The 21,891-nt window shown below is 48.2% G+C and overlaps 1 protein-coding gene across 3 annotated transcripts in view; it reads left to right on the plus strand.

The window, feature by feature from the left end:
- The window catches only part of LOC125460363 (sodium- and chloride-dependent taurine transporter-like), a 76,298-nt gene extending 54,616 nt beyond the window's left edge, over positions 1-21,682 (plus strand). For all 3 annotated transcript variants that reach the window (XM_059649705.1, XM_059649707.1, XM_059649706.1), the window contains 5 exons: positions 522-659; positions 2,488-2,590; positions 9,358-9,458; positions 14,373-14,543; positions 16,267-21,682. In XM_059649705.1, the coding sequence (XP_059505688.1) occupies positions 522-659; positions 2,488-2,590; positions 9,358-9,458; positions 14,373-14,543; positions 16,267-16,419 (666 nt within the window). In that variant the 3' untranslated portion in view covers positions 16,420-21,682. The remainder of the gene's footprint in view (positions 1-521; positions 660-2,487; positions 2,591-9,357; positions 9,459-14,372; positions 14,544-16,266) is intronic.
- Positions 21,683-21,891: the final 209 nt, after the last annotated feature.

Here is a 21,891-nt window from a genome sequence, read left to right on the forward strand (position 1 = left end):
TCCCTCCCTCCCTCTCCTCCACCCTCCCTCCCTCTCCTCTCATCTGCTCCTGTCTCTCTTTCTCTCTCATACACGTGCCCTGTATCCCTCCCTCTCCTCCACTCTCCCTCTCCACCACTCTCCCTCCCTCCCTTTCCTCCATTCTCCCTCCCTCCCTGCCCTCTTTGCCTACAGACAGTATCCCACACCACCAGCCTCTGTATGAACTGCGGTGGTTAATGATCTGAGCGGGCAATGTTGGTGATGGGGTCAGGGAGGCCGATGTGTGCAGTGGGGACATAGACTCAGTGAGCAAGGGCTATTGCGTCCACGAGGAGAGGGAGACTGGGAAGGGATTGAAATACCAGTGCTCAAGATTATCCGTTGCACCCAGCTTTAAGGACACAAATTCCCAGCCCCAATGAATCCTGATCCTCCCACAGAGTGACAGAGCCGATGAAATAGAAGCTTATGAAGGTGCGACCGTCGGGAATGTGAGCTCTGAATACAATGTCTGATGTGTTGCTTTTTGTCTCTGACAGTTTGTGGAAGTTGAGGGGCAGATTACTTCCCTGGTCGATCTTTACCCATCCTTCCTAAGGAAGGGTTACAGACGAGAAATCTTCATAGCTATAACATGCACACTCAGCTACCTGCTGGGGCTGACTATGGTGACTGAAGTAAGTACAGGACCTCTGTGTTTGCACCTTTAATCATTTAGAACCACCTGCTTTGTTGAAGGCTGTTAGCAAGAAGCTTATCTTTTAAAAAAATCCACCAAAACCCTCCTTTTTTAGTTTTATTTTTTCATGGAATGCATTTATTGCCTGTCTTTAATTGCTTAGAGGGCACATTGCTGTGGGTCTGGAGTCACATGTGGGCCAGACTAGGTAAGGATGGCAGTTTCCTTCCCAAGAGGACCTTAGTGAACCAGATGGGTTTTCCTGACAATTGACAAGGAATTCATGGTCATCATTAGATTCTTATTTCCACATTTTTAAAACTCGAATTCAAATTCCACCTTCTGCTGTTGGCAGGATTCGAACCTGGGTCGACCACTGCATTACGTGGGTCTCTCAATTAATAGCCTAGCAATAATACTTTTAGGCCATCACCTTCCCTGAGGGTACCAGGACAGGCTTAGACATGATGGGCCGAATGGCCTCCTGCTGTACCATAATAAATTCTGTGACATTTCAATGCAAAGCTTTCTGAGGAACAGGAAATATCCGAATTTTACAATTTTATGGGTAACTGCCACTGGTTTTAGATTCCACATAGTTTGGTTGACTAATTGAAAGTATTAGTTAATCGGCTGTGACATTTGAACTGGGTCCTTACAGCATTTTAAGGCAAGAGGGGAAAGATTTAGGAAGGACCTGAGGGGCAGCCTCTTCACACAGAGAGTGGTGAGTATATGGAATGGGCTGCCAGAGAGAGTGACTGAGGCAGATACATTAGCAACATTCAAAAAACATTTGGATAGGTACCTGGATGGGAAGGATTTAGAGGGATATGGGCTAAATACGAGCAATTGGAACTAGCTGGGTGGGTGCCATGGTCAGCATGGACCAGTTTGGCCCGAAGGGCCAGTTACCATGCTGGGACACGCTATGACTGTAATGCCCTGGGTCTCTTGATGAGCCACATGATTTTATTTTTCCACAAGGTTTGCTATTTCTTGCTCACATTAACTGTTTTCATGATACATCTTCATTTCGTGGAGGCTCGAGGCCATTCCAGAAGAGCGACTATCCCTCACAGCTAGCCATTCAGATCTTGCTCCGTTTCCCTGGTGACCATAAGCCTAGGCCTGATTGTTCTCCCAGTGTAGCAGTAAGCAGGCCCACACACTTGGGTCTGCTTGGGGGGCCTCGACACCCATATCTCAGGGATTTCACGTGTCCACGTGTGTGTGTGTCTCGGAATTGGGGTGTGCTGTCGCGTGTTTCGTTCAGTCGCAAGTGGGCGGTGAGAGCGAATGAAGAGAAGGTCGAGGAGATGAGATAAAGGGAGAGGGTGGCAGAGGAGGGAGAAGAGAGATGGAGGGAGAGGTAAGATGAGGAGAGATGGAGGGATGGCAGAGATGGATAGAGAGACAAGATGGGGCGATAGAAGGATAGTGGAGATGAACGGAGGATGGAGAGACAAGGTGAGAGGAGATGGAGAAAGGGAGAAGGACGAGAGAGACGGAGCGATGACAATGACAGAGGGAGAAGTGAGAAGGTGGTGACTTTTGGAGGGCAGCAATGAAGAGAATGGGTGAAGAGACAATGGAAGGATGGAGACAATGGATGGATGTAGATAATGGAGGGATGGAGACAGGGAGGGATGGAGATAGGAAGGGATGGAGACAATGGATGGATATAGATAATGGAGGGATGGAGACAGGGAGGTATGGAGACAGGGAGGGATGTAGATAATGGAGGAATGGAGACAGGGAGGGATGAACTGGGAGTCTCAGTCCCTTTATTTTGTGTGACACTGATGCTTTCTCTCCCATAACAGGGTGGGTTGTATGTGTTCCAGCTGTTTGACTACTATGCAGCCAGCGGCATGTGCCTTCTCTGGGTGGCATTCTTTGAATGTATTGCAATAGCCTGGGTGTATGGTAAGTGATGGTGCTCATCTCTCACCCAAAACAGATACACTCACCCCACTGACACTCAACTCACAGGCACGTCATTGCCCCAGTGTTATACAGTGACAGACCTGTCCCCCACCGGTACTGTACCCCAGTGTTATACAGTGACAGACCTGTCCCCCACCGGTACTGTACCCCAGTGTTATACAGTGACAGACCTGTCCCCCACCGGTACTGTACCCCAGTGTTATACAGTGACAGACCCATCCCCCACCGGTACTGTACCCCAGTGTTATACAGTGACAGACCCATCCCCCACCGGTACTGTACCCCAGTGTTATACAGTGACAGACCCATCCCCCACCGGTACTGTACACCAGTGTTATACAGTGACAGACCTGTCCCCACCGGCACTGTACCCCAGTGTTATACAGTGACAGCCCTGTTCCCCACCGCTACTGTACCCCAGTGTTATACAGTGACAGACCTGTCCCCCACCGGTACTGTGCCCCAGTGTTATACAGTGACAGACCTGTCCCCACCGGTACTGTACCCCAGTGTTATACAGTGACAGACCTGTCCCCCACCGGTACTGTACCCCAGTGTTATACAGTGACAGGCCTGTCCCCCACCGGTACTGTACCCCAGTGTTATACACTGACAGAGCTGTCCCCACAGGTACTGTACCCCAGTGTTATACAGTGACAGACCTGTCCCCACCAGTACTGTCCCCAGTGTTATACAGCGACAGACCTGTCCCCACCGGTACTGTACCCCAGTGTTATACAGTGACAGCCCTGTCCCCACTGGTACTGTACCCCAGTGTTATACAGTGACAGCCCTGTCCCCACTGGTACTGTACCCCAGTGTTATACAGTGACAGACCTGTCCCCAACCGGTACTGTACCCCAGTGTTATACACTGACAGAGCTGTCCCCACAGGTACTGTACCCCAGTGTTATACAGTGACAGACCTGTCCCCACCAGTACTGTCCCCAGTGTTATACAGCGACAGACCTGTCCCCACCGGTACTGTACCCCAGTGTTATACAGGGACAGACCTGTCCCCACCGGTACTGTATCCCAGTGTTACGCAGTGACAGACCTGTCCCCCACCGGTACTGTACCCCAGTGTTATACATTGACAGACCTGTCCCCACCGGCACTGTACCCCAGTGTTATACAGTGACAGCCCTGTCCCCCACCGCTACTGTACCCCAGTGTTATACAGTGACAGACCTGTCCCCCACCGGTACTGTACCCCAGTGTTATACAGTGACAGACCTGTCCCCACCGGTACTGTACCCCAGTGTTATACAGTGACAGACCTGACCCCCACCAGTACTGTACCCCAGTGTTATACAGTGACAGACCTGTCCCCACCGGAACTGTACCCCAGTGTTATACAGTGACAGGCCTGTCCCCCACCGGTACTGTACCCCAGTGTTATACAGTGACAGGCCTGTCCCCCACCGCTACTGTACCCCAGTGTTATACAGTGACAGACCTGTCCCCCACCGGTACTGTACCCCAGTGTTGTACAGTGACAGCCCGGTCCCCACTGGTACTGTACCCCAGTGTTATACAGTGACAGCCCTGTCCCCCACCGCTACTGTACCCCAGTGTTATACAGTGACAGACCTGTCCCCCACCGGTACTGTGCCCCAGTGTTATACAGTGACAGACCTGTCCCCACCGGTACTGTACCCCAGTGTTATACAGTGACAGGCCTGTCCCCCACCAGTACTGTACCCCAGTGTTACACAGTGACAGGCCTGTCCCCCACCGGTACTGTACCCCAGTGTTATACAGTGACAGCCCTGTCCCCACTGGTACTGTACCCCAGTGTTATACAGTGACAGACCTGTCCCCAACCGGTACTGTACCCCAGAGTTATACAGCGACAGACCTGTCCCCACCGGTACTGTACCCCAGTGTTATACACTGACAGAGCTGTCCCCACAGGTACTGTACCCCAGTGTTATACAGTGACAGACCTGTCCCCACCAGTACTGTCCCCAGTGTTATACAGCGACAGACCTGTCCCCACCGGTACTGTACCCCAGTGTTATACAGCGACAGATCTGTCCCCACTGGTACTGTACCCCAGTGTTATACAGGGACAGACCTGTCCCCACCGGTACTGTATCCCAGTGTTACGCAGTGACAGACCTGTCCCCCTCCGATACTGTACCCCAGTGTTGTACAGTGACAGACCTGTCCCCACCGGTACTGTACCCCAGTGTTACACAGTGATACACGTGTCCCCACCATACTATAGGCCAATGTAAATGGTGGGGGCATTGGGAGAGTGAGTCAGAGTTGGAAGCAGTGTGATTGCAGGAATGGGAGATGTGGAATGGAGAGTTTTAAGATCGGGTTTTTTTAAAGAATAACATGGAAAGTCTGTCACTCTTACAGCTGTAGGGGTCATCCCTGGAGGGTGAGTGGTTTTCACTTCACACCCAGATTGTAACAGACTGCGAAAACAAAGTTACTGGAAAAGCTCTGCAGGTCTGGCAGCATCTGTGGAAGAGAGAACAGAGTTAATGTTTCAGGTCCGGTCACTCTTCCGCAGAACTCAAGGTGTAACAGAGTGCGAAGAGTTAATGATGTCCAACAGTAACTGAAGCTCAGTAACCGCCATTCCTGCCTCCACCCTCCCAAAGTCCTATATGCCACGAGTTCAGAATCCTGGATCTCCCTCCCTAATGGCATTGCTGGTGTTTCTCCACCACACCAACTGCTCAAGAAGGCATCTTGCTACCACCTCCAGGGGCAACTGGGGATGGCCAATAAATGCCAGGCCCAGCTAGCCATGCCCACATCCCAATAACTCAAAATTTCAGTTGCTGTTTTAACCTCCACTTTGGGAAATCCTGACCTTTAACCTCTTCATTAGAAACATTGAAGACAGGAGCAGGAGGCCATTTGGCCCCATTGAGCCTGCTCCACCATTCAGTCGAATGGCTGATTTTTAAATAATATTCAAAGACTCCACCCTCACCGCTCAGTGGGGGAGGGAGTTCCACAGACTCATAGCTCTCCGTGAACAGACGTCTCATAATTTCTGTCCTGAATGCGGGACCCTTTAATTTTAAACCATGCTCCCCCCCACCCCTTGTTCTGTGCTCCCACAGTGGGAAACATCCCCTCAGCTCCCACTCTGTCAAATCCCCTCCAGATGCCATAAGTTTCAGTAAGATTCCCTCTCATTCTCCAATGGATCAGCCTGTCGTTGTAAATTAACCCACCCTATCCCAGCAGCACACTTCTCTGAACCATTTCTTACAAATTCATTCCTTTTATTAAATGAGGAGAATGTGAAACTAGACACTGTGCTCCAGATACCATCTCACTGGCCAGCAGGGCTGGTATTATTATATCCCCTTCCTCTCGCAGTAAGCCACAAGCTATAAGTTCAGACTTTACTCTGTTTCGACAGCATTTGTGTTCTCACCAATAACAGGTGTGTTCAAAGCAGAAAATGTTGGAAATGCTCGGGCAGTGGGTGTGGCTCAGTGGTTAGCAATGCAGCCTCACAGCACCAGGGACCCGGGTTCAATTCCAGCCTCGGATAACTGTCTGTGTGGAGTTTGCACATTCTCCCTGTGTCTGCGTGGGTTTCCTCCAGGTGCTCCAGTTTCCTCCCGCAGTCCAACAATGTATAGCTTATGGTGGATTGGCCATGCTATATTGCCCGTAGTGTTTGGGGATGTGTGGGTTAGGTGAATTAGCCGTGGGAAGTACAGATATAGAACATAAAACATAGAACAATACAGCGCAGAACAGGCCCTTCGGCTCTCGATGTTGTGCCGACCTGTGAACTAATCTAAGCCCATCCCCCTACACTATCCTGTCATTATCCATCTGCTTATCCAAGGACTGTTTAAATGCCCCTCATGTGGCTGAGTTAACTACATTGGCGGGCAGGGCGTTCCACGCCCTCACCGTGGTGACAGGGTGATTCTGGCTGCAGTGCTGTTCAGAGGATCAGTATAGAATCAGTGGGCTGAAGGGCCTGTTTCCACACTGTAGGGATTCTGTGAATATGGGGGATGCAACAGGAAAGAGAGGAGCTTCACACTTCCAGTCTACGACCTACTAATGGAAAGACTCCCTCTGTTTTTCTCACAGAGGCAGTGTGATGTGCTGAGTCTCTCCAGCACTTCTTATTTTATTTCAGACATTCAGCATTTGCTGTGACAGCTGCTTATCATTTTATAACACACTCCTGAAGAGAATTGGTTTATTAGTGCTGCTGTTGACTCAGCTTGTTCTGGTTCTAATCACACGCTGACAGCACTAGCTACCCTGACGCTCTGATAGCGATAAGCCATGTTTACATATAAAGGCATTGTTTTTATTTGGGCACCCATCTTCTCGTTTCTGGCCTTTCTGATATCTGCTGTGAGCTGAGAGCACCGAGGAGCCAGATGGGACACAACGATTTCTACAGAGCTTTTTGTTCTGTTAAAATGATTTTTCGGTTGTGTAGTGCCATCGCTAATGTCTGTGGAACTGGCCATAAATAGATGATGAATGTAGAATTTTACAGCACTGTAACAAGCTATTCGACCCCATTAGCTCTGTGCTGGTGTTCATGTTCCACACAGTCTCCCTCCCGTGCTTCCTCACATCCCTCCTCATCTCAATATCCTCAAATTCCTTTATCCCTCAGTGTTTAGCCAGCTTCCTGTTAAACATACCACTGTTCATCAGCACGGACCCTACTTATTGGAATGAATTGCGCATTCTCCCCACCCTCTGGGTAAACTTCTGAATTCTCAACTGCATTTGTTGGAACCATATTAGATTTGTGATCATTCCTATAAGTTAAGACCTCTTCCCCACATCTGCCCCATGTCTTAGTTTCCTTTAAAAGACCTTCATTAGGTCATTTCTCAGCCTCTTTGTCCCACTGTAAAGAAGCAGAGCCTGTTAGCTCTGCCCTGAGAGTTATACCTTCTGAACTGTCCAATACTGTCAGGCTCTCTGTGTCAGGTGCCTCTATATCCTTTTTAAAAATTAACCAGAATCGTTAACCTACATCCCAGTGCTATTGTAATTGGAACCTTTGCTGGCTGCCAGTTTAATTGTGTGAGATGAAGGGTTTTTGATGAAAGATGAAATTACCGCAGTCCTGCTGGACCCTGGGGCTGCTCTCCCACAAGAGAGAAAAATGATTAGGGGTGGTTTAACTTAAGGGTCATCACGCCTCAGGCAAGGGCAGAAGGTGAGGAGGACACCCAGTGAGGGAACTGAACCCACATTGTTGGTGTCACCTTGTGTTGCAAACCAACCATCCAGCCAACTGAGCTAACCGAGCCCCATTTCTGAAGAAAGGTCCCAACCCGAAATGTCAGCTTTCAGAGAACAAAGAAAATTACAGCACAAGAACAGGCCCTTCGGCCCTCCAAGCCTGTGCCGAACCACATCCTCTATCTGAACCTGTTGCCTATTTTCCAAGGACCTGTATCCCTCTGCTCCCTGCCTATTCATGTTTCTGCCCAGATACATCTAAAATGACTCTATCGTGCCCGTCTCTACAGTCTCCGCTGGCAACGCGCTCCAGGCACCCACCACCCTCTGTGTAAAGAACTTTCCACGCATACCTCCCTTAAACTTTCCTCCTCTCACTTTGAACTCATGACCCCTAGTAATTGAGTCCCCCACTTGGGGAAAAAGCTTCTCGCTACCCACCCTGTCTATACCCCTCATGATTTTGAAGACCTCAATCAGGTTCCCCCCTCAATCTCCATCTTTCTAATGGAAATAATCCTAATCTCCTCAACCTCTCTTCATAGCTAGCACCCTCCATACCAGGCAACATCCTGGTAAACCTCGTCTGCACCCTCTCCAAAGCATCCACATCCTTTTGGTAATGTGGCGACCAGAACTGTACACAATACTCCACATGTGGCTGAACCAAAGTCCTATACAACTGCAACATGACCTGCCAACTCTTGTGCTCAATACCCCGTCCAATGAAGGAAAGCATGCCATATGCCTTCTTGACCACTCTATCCACCTGTGTTGTCACCTTCAGGGAACAATGGACCTGAACCCCAGATCTCTCAGTACATCAATTTTCCCTAGGACTTTTCAATTTACTGTATAGCTCACTCTTGAATTTGATCTTCCAAAATGCATCACCTCACATTTGCCCAGATTGAGCTCCACCTGCCATTTCTCTGCCCAATTCTCCAGTCTATCTATATTCTGCTGTAATCTCTGACAGTCCCCCTCACTCTGCTACTCCACCAATCTTAGTCTCATCAGCAAACTTGCTGATCAGACCACCTACACCTTCCTCCAGATCATTTACATATATCACAAACAACAGTGGTCCCAGCACAGATCCCTGTAGAACACCACTGGTCACAGGTCTCCAATTTGAGAAACCCCCTTCTACTACTACCTTCTGTCTCCTGTTGCCCAGCCAGTTTTTTATCCATCTAGCTAGGATACCCTGGAGCCCATGTGGCTTCACTTTCTCCATCAGCCTGCCATGGGAAACCTTATCAAACTGTTTTCTGTTCCTCTAGCCCTCACTGTGTTATCTCTGACTCCAGCATTGGCAGTTCTTACTGTCTCTGACTGAGCTAAATGACTGCCTTTTGGAGCTGGCAGTGAACACTGGTGCCTAGATCAGGGTGATTGAAATAATATGTGTGAATCTAGTCCCTTCTCATCAATGAACAGGCTAACTGCTTTAATAACCTGAAATACTGATCACAAATAGTAATTGCTGATTATCATCAATAACCTGATCCCTTTCTCTCCTCCAACAGGAGCTGATGATTTCTACGATGCAATTGAAGACATGATAGGCTACAGGCCTGGGATTTGGATGAAGTGGAGCTGGACTGTAGTCACTCCACTGTTGTGTATGGTGAGTCCAGAATCATCATCATCATTAGCTCTGTGTTTTTTAGCTGGTACATGCCATGAGCTCTCATCAGGGCAACTGATGAAAATACCAAGGCACAAGGAAAGCAGTGTATAAGTTGTATGAGAACTATCATTGATAGTGAGGAAGGTTAACAAAAATTACAGAGGGATCTTGATCAGATGGTGAAGTGGGCTGAGGATTGGCAAGTGCATTGCAGGTAAGTGTGAGGTGTTAGACTTTGGAATGTCAAACCAAGGTAGGGCTTATTCAGTAAATGGGAAGGTTCTGAGGAATGTTGTGGAACAGAGGGACCTAGGAGTACAAGTACATTGTTGAAAGCAGCATCACAGGTAGACGGGGTTGTGAAGAAGGCATTTAGCATGCTTGCCTTAATCAGTCGAGGCATTGAGTATAGGAGTTGGGACATTGTTACAGTTGCATAAGCCATTGGTGAGGCTGCATTTGGAATGTTGTGCATGGTTTTAGTCACGCCATTATACGAAAGACATAGTTAAACTAGTATGTTTGCAAAGAAGATTTACGAGGATATTGCCAGGACTAGTCAGCCTGAGTTACAGGGAGAGGTTGGCCAGGTTACGACTTTATTCCTTGGAATGTAGGAGAATGAGGGGTGACCTTACTGAGGTGTACAAAATCATGAGGGACATAGATAGGACAAATGCATACAGCCTTTTACCCAGGGATGGGGAATTGAAACCTAGAGGGCGTAGGTTTAAGGTGAGAGGGGAAAGATTTAGGAAGGACCTGAGGGGCAGCGTCTTCACACGGAGAGTGGTGTGTATATGGAATGGGCTGCCAGAGAGAGTGACTGAGGCAGGTACAATAGCAACATTCAAAAAAACATTTGGATAGGTACCTGGATGGGAAGGATTTAAAGGGATGTGGACAGCAGAAATTAACTGAGTGGTTGCCATGGGCAGTGTGAACCAGTTTGGGCTAAGGGGCCTGTTTCTGTGCTGTATTACTGTGAGTCGACGACTCTGCTGAACTCCTCCCCATCTTTAACCTGTCTTTGTGACCTCAATTTACTGGGATGTTTGCTGTCAATCGTCTAGCTTATTCCGAATGCTTCAAACATTAAGATACAAAGCCTTTTACGTTTCCTGTATTATCAAGTTTCTCTGTATTTGCATTTGGAAGTTTCCATGACAACTGACCGGCTGACACCCTGTATTAGTTTAAGACCCAGTCACAGCCCTAGTTATGTGATTTATCAAAGTGGTGAATGAACAGTGTGAGTGATGTTAGTGAAAGGATAGACATTGGTCAGGGCACCACGGAGAGCTCACCTGTTCTTCCTGCAGGAATGTCTCTGCAATATTTAGCACGTTCCTGGGAAGCCAGAACAGAAACTGAAGGAACTGTGGATGCTGTAAATCAGAAACAGAAGTTGCTGGAAAAGCTCAACAGGTCTGGCGGCATCTGTGGAGGGAAATCAGAGTTAACGTTTCGGGTCTAGGGACCCTTCCTCAGAATTCGTTACTGGACCTGAAACATCATTAACTCTGATTTCTCTCCACAGATGCTGTCAGACCTGCTGAACTTTTCCAGCAATTTGTGTTTTGGTTCCTGTAAAGACTTAAATCTGTAACAGTTGATTGTAACGGCAGCAGTTCCGGCAGTGCGGCTGTCCCTCAGATTTGGTTTATTGTTGCATGGACCTGAGTACAGTGAAAAGTTTTGTTTTGTGAGCAGTACAGGCAGATCATATCAAACAAGGGCATACAGGTCACAGGGAGCTTAGACAGAGCGAGGAATACAAGCTGCACGGGAAGTGCACTAAGCAACATCAACATTAACAAGATCCGCATTAGATTTGAAGTTAGAGAGTCCGTTCCTCAGGCTAATAGCAGCCTGGAAGAAGCTGTTCCTGAACCTGCTGGTGTGTGCGATCAGGCTTCTGTACCTTCTGCCTGATGGAAGAGGCTGTAGGAGATCATTACCGGGGTGGCAGGGGTCTGTGATAATGTTGGCCGCCATTCTGTGGCAGCGACCTGTGGAAATGGAGTCCATGGATGGAAGGTTGTTTTCTGTGATGGTCTGGGTGTGAACACCACCTTCTGTAGTTTCTCACAGTCCTGGGGCAGAGCAGTTGCCGTACCAGGCCGTTACACACCCAGGCAGGCTGTTTCCAGTGGTATATCTGTAGAAGTTAGTGAGGGACCATAGGGACATGCTGCCACACAAGGGAGAGTCAGCCTGGATTCTGCACCCTGGGGTTAGGATTTGAACTCTGATCATAAGAACCAGGAACAGGAGAAGGTCATTCATCTAGAACATAGAACATAGAACATAGAACAGTACAGCACAGAACAGGCCCTTCAGCCCACAATGTTGTGCCGACCATTGATCCTCATGGATGCACCCTCAAATTTCTGTGACCATATGCATGTCCAGCAGTCTCTTAAATGACCCCAATGACCTTGCTTCCACAACTGCTGCTGGCAACGCATTCCATGCTCTCACAACTCTCTGCGTAAAGAACCTGCCTCTGACATCCCCTCTATACTTTCCACCAACCAGCTTAAAACTATGACCCCTCGTGCTAGCCATTTCTGCCCTGGGAAATAGTCTCTGGCTATCGACTCTATCTATGCCTCTCATTATCTTGTATACCTCAATTAGGTCACCTCTCCTCCTCCTTTTCTCCAATGAAAAGAGACCGAGCTCAGTCAACCTCTCTTCATAAGATAAGCCCTCCAGTCCAGGCAGCATCCTGGTAAACCTCCTCTGAACCCTCTCCAAAGCATCCACATCTTTCCTATAATAGGGCGCCCAGAACTGGACGCAGTATTCCAAGTGCGGTCTAACCAAAGTTTTATAGAGCTGCAACAAGATCTCACGACTCTTAAACTCAATCCCCCTGTTAATGAAAGCCAAAACACCATATGCTTTCTTAACAACCCTGTCCACTTGGGTGGCCATTTTAAGGGATCTATGTATCTGCACACCAAGATCCCTCTGTTCCTCCACGCTGCCAAGAATCCTATCCTTAATCCTGTACTCAGTTTTCAAATTCGACCTTCCAAAATGCATCACCTCGCATTTATCCAGGTTGAACTCCATCTGCCACCTCTCAGCCCATCTCTGCATCCTGTCAATGTCCCGCTGCAGCCTACAACAGCCCTCTACACTGTCAACGACACCTCCGACCTTTGTGTCGTCTGCAAACTTGCTGACCCATCCTTCAATTCCCTCGTCCAAGTCATTAATAAAAATTACAAACAGTAGAGGCCCAAGGACAGAGCCCTGTGGAACCCCACTCACCACTGACTTCCAGGCAGAATATTTTCCTTCTACTACCACTCGCTGTCTTCTGTTGGCCAGCCAATTCTGTATCCAAGCAGCTAAGTTCCCCTGTATCCCATTCCTCCTGACCTTCTGAATGAGCCTTCCATGGGGAACCTTATCAAATGCCTTACTGAAGTCCATATACACCACATCCACAGCTTGACCCTCATCAACCTTACTAGTCACATCCTCAAAAAACTCGATAAGGTTTGTAAGGCATGACCTACCCCTCACAAAGCCGTGTTGACTGAGTAAGCTCTGTCAGTTAATCTCATCACAGCCTCTACACCACTTCTCGTTAACCCTCTAACCCAAATTAAAAATCTGTGTGCTCCATAAATTTACACAATGTCTGAGCATCCGCCCACCTTTCTCCAGTGAATTCCACAGGAAGCTGCTGACTTGGTGAGAGGAGTATAACTCAGTGAGAGTGAGCACACCGTGCTGATCACAGCCACTGCGATGCAGAATCTTTTTACTCATTCATGGGATAAGGGCATCGCTGGTCAGGGCAGCGTTTATTGCCCATCCCTAATTGCCCAGAGGGCAGTTCAGAGTCAGCTTTATTGCTGTGCGCCTGGAGTCACACATGTAGCCCAGACCGGGTGGGGATGGCAAGATAATAAAATGTGAGGCTGGATGAACACAGCAGGCCAAGCAGCATCTCAGGAGCACAAAAGCTTGTTGGCCTGCTGTGTTCATCCAGCCTCACATTTTATTATCTTGGAATCTCCAGCATCTGCAGTTCCCATTATCTCTGGGGATGGCAGTTTCCTTCCCTAAAAGGCATCAGTGAACCAGGTGGGTTTTTACAACAATCGGCAACAGATTCATGGTCATCGTTAGACTCCTAATTCCAGATCTTTATTGATTGAATTCAAATCCCACCGTCTGCCGTGGCAGGTTCGAGCCCAGGTCCCCAGAACATTCCCTGGGTCTCTGCCTTAACAGTAGGCCATTGTGCGTGCCCCACCCAGTGAGTGGGAAGGTGGGGGGACACAATGCACTGTACACTAACTCCTGTGCTGGGAGGGAGCTCGAACTCACCAAGCCTCCTGCTGTGATAACTTTGCCTTGCATGGTGAGGGCCCGTTTACCTCTGGAGCACATAGTTTAACAGTGACGACTACGCAGCTCGACCCTGCTGATGACCGTTTCCACGGTTACGGAATGAGTCAGCCATCAGTTGTGTGCAGCCCTGGGTTCTGGGTGTCTATGCAGAGCTGAATGTTGGCTTAGCCTTTCCTCACAGACCCACAGCCTCCCACAGAAACACTATTGGCTCAGGCTGGGTGCAGTGACGAGTAAGTATTCCCTGCACAGCACATGACTCAGCTTTACCAGGAAACTATCTCATCAATGGCAACAGTTCACACTGAAGCTACAGGGAGCTTATGAACACAGAGCTTTACTCTGCATCTAAACCCTGTGCTCTCCCTGTCCTGTCAGTGTTTGATGGGGTCAGTGCAGAGGGAGCTTTACTCTGTACCTAACTCGGTGCTGTCCCTGCCCTGGGAGTGTTTGGTGGGGGGTTGGGAGAATGTCGAGGGAGCTAAGACCAGTGTTTCTAACAGATGCTTTATTTTGCTGGTTTCCCTGTAGGCTTGTTTTATCTTCTCTCTTGCCAAGTACACGCCATTGACCTACAACAAAGTCTACAAGTTCCCTGATTGGGCGGAAGGTTTGGGTTGGCTGTTGGCTCTGTCCTCCATGATCTGCATCCCTTTGGTGGTGGTTGTGAAGATTATTCAGTCAGATGGGCCAATAATTGAGGTAAGGTGATCGTCAAGGCTTGAGCATGTTGACCCGCAGCTGGGGATCCCGCTTGGTTGTAGAGCTCTGGACTGCTGGAATTAGCTGCGCTCTGGGACGTCCATATGCTTATCCAATGACGACTTAAATGTACCTAAAGTTGGCGAATCTACTACCGTTGCAGGCAAAGCGTTCCATTCCCTTACTACTCTCTGAGTAAAGAAACTACCTCTGACATCTGTCCTATATCTTTCACCCCTCAATTTTAAAGCTATGCCCCCTCGTGCTCGCTGTCACCATCTTAGGAAAAAGGCTCTCCCTATCCACCCTATTCAGCCCCTCTGATTATTTTATATGTTTCAATTAAGTCACCTCTCAACCTTCTTCTCACTAATGAAAACAGCCTCAAGTCCCTCAGCCTTTCCTCATAAGACCTTCCCTCCATACCAGGCAACATCCTAGTAAATCTCCTCTGCGCCCTTTCCAAAGCTTCCACATCCTTCTTATAACGTAGTGACCAGAACTGTACGCAATACTCCAAGTGCGGCCGCACCAGAGTTTTGTACAGCTGCAGCATAACCTCTTGGTTCCGGAACTTGATCCCTTGATTAATAAAAGCTAAAACACTGTATGCCTTCTTAACAGCCCTGTCAACCTGGGTGGCAACTTTCAAGTATCTGTGTACATGGACACCGAGATCTCTCTGTTCATCTACACTACTAAGAATCTTACCATTAGCCCTGTACTTTGCCTTCCGGTTATTCCTACCAAAGTGCATCACCTCACACTTGTCTGCATTAAACTCCATTTGCCACCTCTCAGCCCAGCTCTGCAGCTTATCTATGAGTAAGGGATATTATTGTATTCATGGAGCAGAGCCATATTCTCTGCTAGTGTTGCAGGTTTGGGGGCAGAGGGAGTGGGGAGGGGGGGGTTTACTGCAGTTGGGGAGTGGTGTGAGAAACAAGGAGGGGAACCCCTTTTAAATCCTTGAAAGCAAGCCTGACGTTTTCAGCCAAGCTTCTCCCCATGAATCCAATCGCGTCCTTTTTTCCTGTGGGCTCATTGTTGATTCCAGGAACTGTTCCTTCCCACAAATAGGGAATCTGAGAGCTCTCCCTACCACCAAACATTTGGATCAGTCAACAGCTTTGAAACTGATAGATGCAAGATTCATGGGAAACTTGACAGGGTCGATCTGGAGAGGTTGTTTCCCCTTGCGGGAGAGCCTAGGACCCAGAGGGGATCATCTCAGAGCAAGAGGTCTCCCATTGATAAGAGACGAGGAGGAATTTTTTTCTCTCCGAGGGGAGCACAATCCCACAATTCTTTACCACAGAGGGCTGTAGGGGATGCGTGACTGAGAACATTCAAGGTGAAGATAGACGAGATTTTTAATCAGTAAGAGAATTGAGGGTTGTGGGGAAAAACGCAGGAAAGTGGAAGATTATTAGATCAGCCATGACCTCATTGAATGGTGGAGCAGACTCGATGGGCAGAGTGGCCTACTGCTGCTCCTGTGTCTGATGGATTGCTTTCGGGGTCGTGGGCCAAAGGTGAGTTGAGACCCAGGTGAGCTGACTCAGAGATGCGGTCAGCTGGAGGGGCAGGGGCGCGTGAATTGTTTTGCATTCCATTGTCACCAAGTCTAACTGTGACCCCCCCCCCCCCCCCCCAACCAACCCTGTCTTCTCTCCACCATCTCCCCCCCCCCCCCCACCCCACCCCACCCACAAAACCACAGCGGATTAAGATGCTGACTGCACCGAAGGGAGAAGGAAGGAAGCCGAAAGATGTAGCGTTGGATGCTGAAGCCACAGTTCCACTCAGTCCCAATGGGACTGCAGGAAACGAAGTTGGAAAGCCCACTCAGATAATTATAGAAACTGCGATGTAAGCTCTCTATGAGAGACTAAAATTGTGCTTTTTTTTTTGTTTGACATGAACTCCAGCCTTTCCAGGACCAGATAACCCCATTCACCTAAACCTCAGTTTGAACTGAATGTTTAATCCCTCAGAACATAGTAAATAAAACTATAGAAACAACTCACCTCTGTAACTTGGTCAAGCGATCACTCACAAGTATTCCAAGTGTTGGTCACTCCAATCCAAAGGCTAGGTTCAGTTTCCTAATCCTTGGGGAAATACTCTGGCTGTGTTTCCAACATCAAGGTGATCTGCTGGAGTTTTATTTGTTTTTTTTTTGCCCAGTTGCCCCCTTCTCCATCCCTTCATCACCTTCAATGTGGTTTTCTGATTTGTAGAACCCTACCGACCACCAGCACCAACCACCACCCCCCACCCCCGCCGCTCCTGCCCAGCACACATGCCCCACCCCATGAGAGTTGGAGCCAGTCTCAGGAGCACCCTGTTTGTTCTCTCTGTGTGATCAGGAGGTTATACATGGAGCAGAATTATTGGAATTCCGATTTCTTCTTGCCCTCCCTCCCACACTAGTCCCCATCCCTCAAACAATTTTTTTTCTATTTAGCTTTTTGTATGTAAGATGTTGTAAGAACAGGAACACAGTTCTAAACACTGTTGCATTGTAGGAATCTGTTCCCCACCACTCACGCACCCTCCTAATCCTCCACTACCTCCATCCTCCACCCTTCCCCCTACTCCTTCTCCATTCTCTGCTCGCCACTTTCCCTCATCCGTCCCCCCAAAGTCCCTCTTCCTGACCTTCCCGCCCCCCCCCCCCACTCTCCCCTCCGACACTCACCACTTCCCCAGCCCCCTCATCCTCTTGCCCAACATCCCTCCTCCTGTACCACCACCCACCACACTCCTCCTCCTCCTCCTCCTCCTCCTCCTCCTCCTCCTCCCCCCTCCTCCCCTGCCCCTTCCTCTCTCCCTGTGGTCAAGGCGAGAGGGTCAATCCCACAATGCACTGGACCAAACCATAGTGGGCGGGGGTATATATTAGCAGCTATTTTGTGAATAACATGCAGTTGATAGATTTACAAGAAGCTTAAAACAAAATGTTGCACAATGTTTGAAGTTCTTTTTGTGTGCGTGTGTGCGTGGTAAAGGAATGATTTCACATTATACCTGTGGCGTTTTTTAAAACTACAATCATTGTGTATAGAACAATACTGACTGTTTCAGTATCAATGTTGTAGTGAATCTCAATGAAAAACTTTCCAACCCTTGTTCTTTTTCTGTATGGACCTATTTTAATCTGTGATCACCCTGTTAAAGACTTTTTAGATTCTGTTGTTTATGTCAGACATATACAAACAGCACAGCTTCCATGTCTGTGTTGTACAAGTCAGTCAAAAGTGCTCAGAATCTTTACCCTTTCTCTGTCTGTCTGTCTCTCTGTCCCTCTCACACTTTCTTTTTCTCTCTCTCTCTCACTCCCTATTGCACTGCATTTTTTTTTTGTAACAACAGTTTAGTACAATCTAAGAATAGACCCCCTTCCTTTTGAACCATCAACCTGTTTTTTAAACCATGTTTTGAAAAGAATTTGGCTATTTTATTTCAGTTTTAAACCCTCTGTGTGTGTGTGTGTGTGTGTGTGTGTGTGTGTGTGGAGGGTCAGTGCTGAGGAAATGTTTCCTTCTTAACCCTGGGTTAAAATTGATGAAACAGTCCACAGCCCCTTCCCTCAGCCTCACTGTGTGCGTCCCCAGTTGGAAGGGAGTATCAGAAAGAAACTTTTTTTAGAGAGTGGGGAACATATTTTCACTCCTGGAGGTTATGATAAATCAGGAATTGAATGTGAGAGTTCTGCCCCTTGTAGTTTGTCAGCAGAGGATCTGGGGAACAGACCCATGTTGCTGAGAGGACACCTGTTTTGGAAGCAGTTGATCTCCTGAGCAGGGAATTCATTGTGTAACACCCACAGATCCTGCCTCGTAAAACCGCCCCCCAGAACCTTTACTCAGCTTCACATTCACAGTCGCCTGTCAAAGATTTTCTTAGCCTGTGGAAGAACATGTCAGAGGGGATCTGGTTAATTTAACACAAGACCACGTCCAGATGAAGGTGAACATGCACACCACTTCCCTTTCTCCTTGAGTCACATTGTGAAACCACTGTTAGACCTGCAGTGGGCCTCCATGTAGCTCCAGTCCGTCTTGAAGCATTTGGCGTTCAAGATGGCGGCCCAGCACCAGCACCCCTCCAGGAAAGCCGCCAGGAGTGGGCGATAAAACAGTGTTCCCGTTCCCCGTGAGTGAGTCAGAAAGACAGACCCTCCACCCTGGCTGGCCAGCTCATCGATTGGGAGGTAGGGACAAGAGCAAGCCAGTTAGCCCCGAAAGCCCAGAAGGTCATCCCAAGATCCTTGGTGATTCTGCCAACCCAGAACCCAATTCTGGGCCCTCGCGCTCTTCGCCTCTTCCCTCACCTGCACCCCCCCCCGTCTGATTGGCAGCTCTGTGCCCACAATCACTGTTCGTAATCTCTCTTCTGAATGAAGAATTTGAGTGAGGGCTTGAAATGCCTCACAGCAGGGTTAGTGAGCCTGGGGCAGAGGATGTGGAGTTGGGATGTGTTCAGATTATTTGGAGGTCAGTGGTGGGGGATGGGGAGGTGGTTTAGCTAGATTGATGTTAGCGATGTTTTCAGTTATGCTGCTTCACTTCTCCGTGTTTTACATTCTGCCCAGTCCTTGGAATAATGAGTGACGCACTGTATGGAGCTGCGGCTATTTCTGTTGTAAGGTCAGTCAGCATTGGCAGCTGTAACCGTGAGATAATGGTGAGTCAGGGACTCTGAGCTCCGGCTCTTTATATTGACTGTGCTGAAGTGACAGGTGAATGATTAAACCAACAGGCATCTGCACTCCACTGAGCGTGAGAGTTTATAAAAGGGGAAAAACAAAGATAACTTGGACAGCAAAATAACATGTTCCTTTATTTCCTCTTGACACTTTCACCGTTGGCACATTTTAAAGAGGCGGGGAAGGAAGGCAGGTTTGACTGGGATAGATATCATGTGGATTACATTCCAGGCAGAGTAGGTGACCGCAGACGCGCCCCCCCCATCCCCCGCCGCCGCCGGTGATCCAGATGAGAGAGAGATGTGAGGGATCTGACCTCTAACCTGATTCCTGCTTGCGATCTCGGAGTGTCGACTGTGAGAAGTTCCCTTCCCCCACCCCAGCCTCGCACTGTTCCAAAATCACGTCCAGTAGATAGAGGGACAACACATGGAAGAGACCACCTTATCCTGTCTCTGAATGTGGAGAAGCCAAACCTAATTTGCAGAACATTTCACAAAGAAACAAGCAAAGAGTTCAAATATTATTTTTGACCTGGGTTTTTTGCTCTTATATTATTGATTGAAAGCAATGCATTTTTCTTTTACAAACAACAAAACCAGGCTTTCTAAGCACCCGCGTAGATAGTGACTCAGCCAGGAAACCCCACATTGTAAAATCACCTGGTGGGCTGGAGGAGGTGGACGGTCTGGGAGTGGTGTGCAGAACGGGTCAGGGCAGGGCAAAAGTGCTGGGGGTATTGTTTTCTGCTGCATTATAGTTTTCTCAGTTGGTATTTGAGGGTTGGGATTAGAATCGGGGAGGGCTGGTGTCGAAGCTGTGGGCAAATGAGCCATTTGGTGTGAAGAGGGAGAGGTTCGATAAGAGTTGGCATCTATGCGCACACACAGAGACAGAGGCAGGGGGGTGGGGGTTGTGGGTAGAAGGTACACAATGCACCAGGCAAACAGCACTGACCTCAGCATTCCCCACCTCCCCCCCCCCCCCCCCCCCCAACCTTCAACCCCCACACCCCAACGCACCTCGATTCAACAAGAAAGCCGGGCAGTCTGTAGGCCGAGTGAGCACTACGCTGAACCATGAAGTGTTATGAAGAATTTGACTGCTTCGATTAATGTTTTAAGGTAATATACTAGTGTTTTAACAGAAGCTTCATCAGGTTCTGATGCTGCAATGTTTTTAATTTTTATTTTTGGCGTATTGACGTGAATACCCTGACTGAATGTTAGGCGTGTGAATCTTGACTCAAGCCAAAAGAAGTTTCCAGAAATGGTTGACTGCTTGGTCCACCTGTAAATATTGGCCAGCCCAGAACTTAACTCTCACATTTCATCATTATTCTGGCTTTTTTTGTGTGTCAAAAACTACACATTATGAACATAGATATTAAAACTACACTTTGAATAGTGAATAAGTTTTTAAAAACAAAAGTGTATTTTTTTTATTTTTAAAAATGTTGGGAAGTACGTCTCCAAATTTGATGTGAACGAGCCGGTAATTTTGTAGACTTGTTTTGATGTAGTTGGCAGGAACTTTAACCGCTTACCTTCCAACTATTTAGGGGGGCCTGACTTGACAGTGATGTGCAGAGGAGGGGGAGAGAGAGAGACCGAAAATATCATCTCTCATGTCCCAGGCTTTGAGGTTCCCCAATCCTCCAGGGCTGGCCTGGAGTCTCTGGGAATCAAAGCCCAATGTTCCTCAGAGAAAAACCACCAAAAGATTTGTACTTATTTTGACGCTTTCTTTAAAAGTTTCTCTTCTCCCACCCCAGATGAAAGAATTACATGTTGAAAATGAGGAAAGTTGGCCAACAGTTGAGCATTGCCCAACTGGGTAGAGAGTTCTTCTCGCTCACTCATTGGCTTAGGACAGCAGCATGTCACATGTCAGCTGACCAAAGGCTGGCGCATGGGGGCAAATCATGTGACGGAGACTCCAGGATTGGCAACCCCCAGCCCCCACAGTACCAAGGCATTTGAAGTTCACTCTCTCTCGTCCCCTCTCTCTCGTCCCCTCCTCCTCCTCTTCTGTCTCTCTTCCTCCTTCACACTCTTCCCCTCTCTTTAATGTGGAAGAAGGATTTGTGGTGAGTGTATTTGGGGAAGGAGGGGGAAGCACTGTTGGGGTCTCCCCTCGTATTGTTCATGGGTCAACGGTTAGTGATCCTTGTCAAGTCCTCTCTTGAACACTTGTGCTCATGTGGAACGCAATTAAACGTTCCGTTTTTAGCTGTTTGCATTTTTTTTAGAAGGAAAGAAAAGATATAAAAGATATGTATTTATATTATACTGTGTACCCACTTGTCCTGTGCTTTCTTAGGTGATGGTTCCAGAATTGTATTAGAAATTTTGATCTTGTACTGTGTGGAAAAATAAACAAAAAGTCAAAAAAAATTAATAAATGTTTACAGTATTCACTGAAAGCTCTGTTCCTGCTTTGTTTTCTGTTTGGGAAATCACCTCAGGTGGGTTTCAGATGGTCACGTTCTCACGCATCGCTCAGCCATAGGATCCACTGTCGCTGCACTGGCCACAGCACAGTCCATGCTCAATGGACAGGGCACTGCCCGAGGGTCAGTGCTGAGGGAGCGCCGCGCTGTTGAAATTTCCTGAAAAGTTCCAGCATCCACCA

The sequence above is a fragment of the Stegostoma tigrinum genome, chromosome 11 (assembly GCF_030684315.1).
Source record: "Stegostoma tigrinum isolate sSteTig4 chromosome 11, sSteTig4.hap1, whole genome shotgun sequence".
NCBI lineage: Eukaryota > Metazoa > Chordata > Chondrichthyes > Orectolobiformes > Stegostomatidae > Stegostoma > Stegostoma tigrinum.